The 7,065-nt window shown below is 30.9% G+C and overlaps 1 protein-coding gene across 4 annotated transcripts; it reads right to left on the bottom strand.

Annotated features, from left to right (window-relative positions):
* Nucleotides 1-908: 908 nt before the first annotated feature.
* On the bottom strand, nucleotides 909-5,206 carry LOC111294197 (metal tolerance protein 11-like). 4 transcript variants are annotated; one of them, XM_089743633.1, is made up of 7 exons: nucleotides 4,718-5,206; nucleotides 3,903-4,012; nucleotides 3,563-3,808; nucleotides 2,457-2,537; nucleotides 2,103-2,336; nucleotides 1,263-1,627; nucleotides 909-1,037 (listed from the first exon to the last, which is right to left on the bottom strand). In XM_089743633.1, exons 1-6 carry the CDS (start codon nucleotides 4,881-4,883, stop codon nucleotides 1,277-1,279), a joined length of 1,188 nt encoding a protein of 395 aa, XP_089599759.1. In that variant the 5' UTR covers nucleotides 4,884-5,206; the 3' UTR covers nucleotides 909-1,037; nucleotides 1,263-1,276. The 4 variants fall into 4 exon arrangements, with proteins under 4 accessions (XP_089599759.1, XP_089599758.1, XP_089599761.1 ...); XM_089743632.1 differs by lacking the exon at nucleotides 909-1,037 and having other exon boundaries at nucleotides 1,123-1,627; nucleotides 4,718-5,204; XM_089743635.1 differs by lacking the exon at nucleotides 909-1,037 and having other exon boundaries at nucleotides 1,123-1,627; nucleotides 3,903-4,217; nucleotides 4,718-4,857.
* Between the last annotated feature and the right edge of the window lie 1,859 nt (nucleotides 5,207-7,065).

Below are 7,065 nucleotides of genomic sequence, written 5' to 3'. Positions count from 1 at the left end.
TTTAATAAAATTTTAAAATTTATTAAAAAATAATTTTTTTATCCAAAAAAAAATTAAATTCGAAAGCACAATTATATCCGAAAAAAAATTTAAAATCCCGCAGTGCTTATTTAGAAATCGATACCAATTAATTTATTATATGAGTCAGCATTCCACTGGCATTGGACAGCTTATTACTGGCTATTTAAGCCACTTCGTTAATTTGATTAATTAAATTAATAACTGAAATAAAATTTTGGACATAATACAATTTTATATACTTAATTATAAATTTTTATTATTTGGATATCAAATCTTTAGAAGTGATATAGTATCGGTGTAAATTACTTATTAACCCCAAAAAACCCATGACTATAATGAAAACCTCAAATTTATAGTACATTATGTGAAATTTCATTTTATCTATATTTAAATATATATTACAAATTTTCGATCATCTATGACTTAGTTTGTGGGTGATATCGTTTCTATACAAAATTTAACATGCTTTTTATGCAATTTATGGTTGTGATTAAATGATTATAAAATGATATATATAATTATTTGATACATTGTTAATAAAATTTTTTAATATTTTTTAAAAATATTTTTTAAAAGATATAAGTCATTTCATTAATCTTATTTGTAAAGTTCTAATATATTTGATAATTTCTCTCATACATACATACATATATATATAGCAATAGTAAAATTATATAAATCCTGAAGGTTACATGCAACCATGCTCGTTGGAAAGTTGTGAAAAACAATATTAAGATTGCATATGTTCTCGGTAGTGATTAAAATGAATGAATTATTAATTTGACAAAAAAAAATTGAAATAGTTGAATAGAAATAGAGTCTAAACTCTAACTATCAAAATAAATTATTTTGACAAATAATAAAGTGTATATATATACATATATATATATATATATATATATATGGTTTGAGAATCAAATAAGCTTCGCCCATCGCTTTCCATATATGACCCAGCTCCACCGGTAGTACAATATTAACGTTGGTCGGTTGGTGCAAAGATATTTCCCATGTTTCAACTAAAAGAAAATGGAAAAGAAAAAGTTATATTTGCAGCATGCATAATTCTTTGGGATATTCTTTTTTTAAAAAAAAAATAGAAGATATTAAAATTCAAGCAATTACTAATATTTACCAAAAGGCTCAATTTTCCAAGAACACGAAAGTAGTAGACTTTGTTGGTAGAAACAAAAAGAAAAAAAAAAAAAGCTACAAAATAAAATATCATAGATAGATCGTCGTACTTCCTAGGTTTTGCCTACAAAGCATGTAGTTGTGCATGTTCAGGTTTGTGACTGTATTCATAATCCAGATGAACAAAGGCACGCTCAATCTCAGGCAGTAGCTCGAGCTTTTCTTGTAAAGATTCTCCGATATCATGAGCTTCTTGCAATGGCATGTTTACTGGGAGTACAATGTCGACCTCCACAAAGTAGTGAGACCCGAAGGTGTAAGCTCTAACTGTATCGATATGTCTTATGGCCTTGTGGTGGTTCCAACAGAGAAAGGTTAGTTTCTGAAGATATTCTGGGGCAGCTGATCTTCCAACCAGTGAGTTCACATTCTCTAATACCGTCATTGACCATGTGCGGATGGTGTATAAAGCCAGCTGCAATATTCAAGTTTATCTCGTAAGCCACAAGTACATGCTAACTTTTTTAAAGTTTATTGCAATTTACTGATTTGATGATTCCTAAAAATCTATGAAGCATCAAATTTTTTATTGTCTATTTAAGAAGGTTATGACAATCTTACCTGCCATACTACATTTAAACAGGTTTCAAACATTCAAAGAGTTAGCCCAGCATTTACAGTCCACATTAATCACAAGAGGACAGTTCAAAAACGCTAAACCTTTGCCCTCAACTAGTAATCTTATACATGATTGCCTTTGGCTTGATCTGTAAAGTATTTGTGACTCGTTTATAAAATCCAAGCCATAATATTATAGCGAATGTTAGCAGTTCTAGTGACAATCAAAAGAACATTATTTCCTTTATTATTCACACCAGCAAGCACAGTACAGACTAAAACCTATAAGAAAACAATGAGACCAGGTAAGTGAAGAGGGGATTTACTTACACAACGATAGCTCCAACAGGGTCCATCCAATCGTCAATGTAATTAGCAAGTAGCACAGCAACAAGGCCAATGATGTTTGTGATAACATCAAAGAAGTGATCCTGCGCATAAGCTTTGACAATTTCATTGGAAAATGAGTGGCAATAAAACACCAGGAGAAGCTTTACCAGGGTCACTCCAAGCATAATGCCAACAACCCATCTCTCTTGCTCTTTTGTCAGGTTGAATTCGTCCTCCTGGACAAACAAAGAAAGATGTCATTATCATTCCAACTACATAAGTAGTCATCCCCTAATATAGTAAAAGATTTATTGAATGGAGAAGAGAACTTCAATGCACAATCAAAGTTGACTCACATCTGATACCATTGTTCGCAATGACTCCAAGATTATCTGCAGTCCAAGAGTTGCCATGACAGAAGCAAAAACAAGGATACCCTGCAAAAATTTTTAGCAGTTTTAAGTTTTGAGTGTTATTACATTTCAAAAGTTCATAACACTAAACACTCATAAACTTCATTTCAAACAGAGACACACCAACAAATATGCCTACTTCCATGGCTATGCACCAGTAGAATGCATATAGATATGCACACATAAAATACAATGATGCATTTGTATCTGTATACCTTTGTCTAAAATGCATACGTATTTCTGGATCCCTATCTAATCACTAGCCTTTCACTCTATGCTATGTCAAAGCGTGCTTTTGAGGCAAGGTTTCATGTCTCCATATCAATGTTACAGAGACATAATCAAAACATCCACCATATCAACATGTTTTATGACTTAGCAAAAAAGTAACAAGAACAACTAAGATTTAGAATTGATTATAAGTTAAGACTCTTGGATGGCTTCAGAAAATAAACCACATCCTAAGCCTAAGGTATAAAACCTGCTTAAATATGTTACAAGCCAACCACTATGCTTATACTCCAGCATCTTACCAGTATAATACAGGAGATAACAATTTTTCAATATATTGTTAACTAATGGACTATCAAGAGTTTGCTTTCAGAATGTCAAACCATATCAAATGCTACTTCAGAACCAGTAGATGTGGTATTATCCTCCTCTTGTAGGAGTGTGACGAAGTTACTAAACACTTGCTCATAATAACTCATATACATGGTGACTCGAGACAAGTAATCAAATGGATTAATTAATGTCTGTTATTAATAGAAAAAGAAAAAAAAAAAACTCAAAGATTTAGAACCATCCTTAGAACATGTAGATTGGAAATTTAACTTACAATGTTTGCCAATATTGTGTTATAAATGCAGAATGCATTCCTTGTCAAATAATTGCTATTAAAGAAAAGGTCAGTTAGCAAAATGACAAAAATGAACAATAACAGTAGAGCAGTCAGATGCCCTTAGCTAGGAAATGCTACTTCATTGATCATGCACTAAAACTTATCTAGGAATTTGATTACTACAAGAAGGTACATCAAGAATACCAACCAGTGGCTGCATTCTTTTCTTCCCAATTGGGTACTGATATGGGTTTGGTGTTGACATGGAGAATGCAGTAAACCAGAGGATGAAACCAGACAGAAGATCAAGAAGAGAGTCTAATGTGGATGCAATTATAGCTAAGGAACCACTTCTGACTGAAGCATAAACTTTAGCAGCAAAAAGAACCATGTTTGCAATATTGGAAATTCTAATGGCTAATGTCTCGCTTCTAGCCAACTTTTCCCGCTCTTCCTGCCAATCAGAGCAACAAATTCAGTTAAATACTTCTTCAAGTACACTAATCGTATTATCTAGAGAGAACATAAGGCATCACGGTGACTCAAACCTTTGACATTCCAGGAATAAAACCACGCTCAGCTAAGGCATCCATTTCATTAAAACCCTCAAGCATTTCTACCTGCTGCTGATAGTATTCAGCCACGTTATCTTCTGGACCTGAAACCATCAAGATGCATTCTTGTAACTAAGTTCTTTCATTTGCCGGGGGTGTTTCACTTGAAGCATCATTCAGCATCTGTGGCCCGTTCACCAAAAAGCATTGTTTGGTAGACGCTTAGACAACAAACTAAGCTATGCATAAAATCTTGGATTCCAACTAAAGGATTTTGTCCACTCGCTTGGTTTTCCACTCACAGAAAAACTATTATGTACAAAAATGTAAAGAACATGTTAGTCCAACATAACATATGCATAGTGTACGAAAATGACAGAGAATGCTTAGTAATCTCAAAAGCAAAAGAAACAAGATATAATAAACCCCATGTGCATGGTTAATCCTAAGGAGCTAAAATCTCTATTCTTTCCAAAGTAGAGCTAACAAAAATAAACTGCTAGATATTTCATAACTTCAATATATACACTTTAAAGTAAACCAACAAACATACATGCAGTTTATTTTGTTTATAAAGAAGGGGAGTAAGAATCCAAGAGACAATAAATAAAAAAAACTTTCATAAGAAATAAACAAAAAAAAACCCATTTACGTAAATTCACAACCAAGCAAAAAAAAGAATAGAATATTGCTAACTAAAACTAAATAAACAAAATCTCACACACCCCAAAAAAATGAAGAACATTATTAATAAATTAAAATTAATATCCTTTTTAACTTCAATAAGAAAAACAAGTAGCGGAAATAACCTAAAACCCCAAGGCAATCATGGAGGCTACGAGGAGGCTTTTTGTCCTTGTGTTCAGGAGATAACTTGAAACCATCGAAGTTCAAACGCCATGACCCGTCACCATTGCTCTGATGTGGCAGCAGTGACATCTCTTCGTCGCTTTCACGCGCCACAGGCTCTACCATTTTTTCCGCTCACACCCCAAAGGAAAAAAATGCTTGAGATTCGCTATGTGTGATTTGGTTTTTCTTTTCTAATTCAATTTAGCAGAAAGGTAGAGGCTGGAAATATGAAGCAACGACGAGGGTATTTTGGGAAGTGAAAACTTTTGACGGCTGCAGTTACATAACTGAACTTATGAATGAGACCACCAAACTTGGGCGGGCGAAGTGAAGGGAAGATTTATAAAGGGTTGGGTTTACGTGTTGGAAATGGAAAGGACACGTGGGCGGTGGAGATGGAATCAAAGGTAGGTATCCACGGACATCAGAAATTTTCAGGATAGTGTATCTGTGGAGAAGAATGATCTGAGCCCCACGATTCTTTTATCTTCTTTCTGATGAAACTCGTTGGTTGACCCAGGGCCTTCTGTACTGAAATGATAAATTACGCTTAAGGAGCCTGAATTTCAATTGATAGAATGAGTTGTCAAATGATGATTGGTTGGAAGATTATTATAAAGCCAATAAAAGAGTGACACTTAAAGCTAACATTGGAAGATACCACACCATACTTTAAACAATCAAAATATATATTTTTTCTTTACTGGGATTCTTAGTGGATCCTACCCTTTGGTTAATTAATGAATTTGTGTTGATTTTAATTTTTATCTTAATTAGTAAAATGTTAAATTTTTGTGTTTGATAATTTTAAATAAAGAAATTCAAATAAATGGATCTAAGATTTTAAATTTGGCCACCGCTATAATTTTATTCTTATCATTTTTTATTATTATTTTTTTATTTTGAAGATGAAAAAAGTGTTAGCAAAGCAAAGAAAATGACTTTTCAAATGGTTTTCAAGCTTTATTGATATGGAATGCCTACTTTGACTATTGTAGTTGGTGATGATGATCATTTATTATTTTACTTAAATAGACCATATTTATAGTATTGATTTTGAATTTCACATGCATATACGGTAAGTAATCCTCTTATAATATATTAATTGGCCAAAAATAAAGCGTTTATGTCATATCTATGTAATAAATGTTGATTAATTAATGTATCAACAAAAGAAATTTTGACTAACTGTAATTACATAAACTCCCTTCGTGTTTAAAACTAATCTTCACTACCAAAAATTTTATTTATTACAATGAAATTTTATTGATGAAATTTTTTATTACTAATTACTTACAGATTATTAATAAAATAACCATCAAAATTTAAAATAAAAAACACTTTTATCAACAGATTATTGACAAAATTTATCGAGAAAATTAAATCCATCATTAAAAGTGTGATGCGAATTATCACCAATTTTATCGATAAATTTTTTAATTGATAAATCCTTCCCTAAAAGTTATCGATGGATTTAGCAATAAAAAAATCAGTAGATAAAAAATTTGCATAAAAAATGATATTACCAACCAAAATTCAATCGCTAAAACTAAAAATTTCAAACCCTCCCATCAGCCAAATCTATTTTTCCCCTAATTTCTATTCCTAAATCTCTAATTCATTTTCCCCTCCCTTTTCGCATTCTACCCCTCTCTCCACCTTGCCGTTGCTCCTCTCAACTGTCTAAGTGTGTCGATCGATATTATAGCTCCTCTCATCTGGTAAGTTTTTTAAAAATATTTTGTTTTATGTTATATTTTATGTAGTATATTTATTAAGTTTAGAATTTAATTTTTTGTTATAAATTTATTGAAATTTGTTTGAATTTTGGATATCAATGTGTTGAGTTTTTGTTAGTTATTTATTTGTTAAAATTTGTTTGGGTTTTGGTTACCAATTTGTTGAGTTTTTGTTGGTTTTATATTTATTGAAATTTATTTGGGTTTTGGTTATATATTTGTTGAAATTTGTTGGTTATATATTTTTGTTAGATTTTTTCTTAAATATTGTTAATTTTTTTGGATTTATTTTTATTATTGTTGGGGAATTTTTTTTATTTGTTGAGTAATTTATTTTTTATTTGTGAAAGTTTTGTTGATATTTGTTGGGTATTGTTATAGATTATTAACTTTTAAATGCATAAGATTTATATTGGTTAATTTGGGTTTGATGTATATTAAGATTTTTATATATTTTGATGGATGTTTTATATTTAATATTTTTTAAATTTTAATAATAATTATAGAAATTAAAATTATTTATGTTGATTTGAGGTTATAATTTAAATATTACTAACAGTTATCTC

Source organism: Durio zibethinus, chromosome 14 (assembly GCF_047325235.1).
Source record: "Durio zibethinus cultivar Kanyao isolate XHJ-2024 chromosome 14, ASM4732523v1, whole genome shotgun sequence".
Classification (NCBI taxonomy): domain Eukaryota; kingdom Viridiplantae; phylum Streptophyta; class Magnoliopsida; order Malvales; family Malvaceae; genus Durio; species Durio zibethinus.
This window is presented reverse-complemented; position numbering and strand designations above follow the sequence as displayed.

Coding starts and splice junctions, on each gene's coding strand:
- LOC111294197 (XM_089743633.1), bottom strand. CDS start 4,883: ATGGTAGAGCCTGTGGCGCGTGAAAGCGACGAAGAGATGTCACTGCTG. Junction 4,013..4,717: donor TGATTGCCTTGGGGTTTTAG/GTTATTTCCGCT, acceptor TGATGGTTTCAG/GTCCAGAAGATAACGTGGCT. Junction 2,337..2,456: donor TGCGAACAATGGTATCAGAT/GTGAGTCAACTT, acceptor TTGTTTGTCCAG/GAGGACGAATTCAACCTGAC.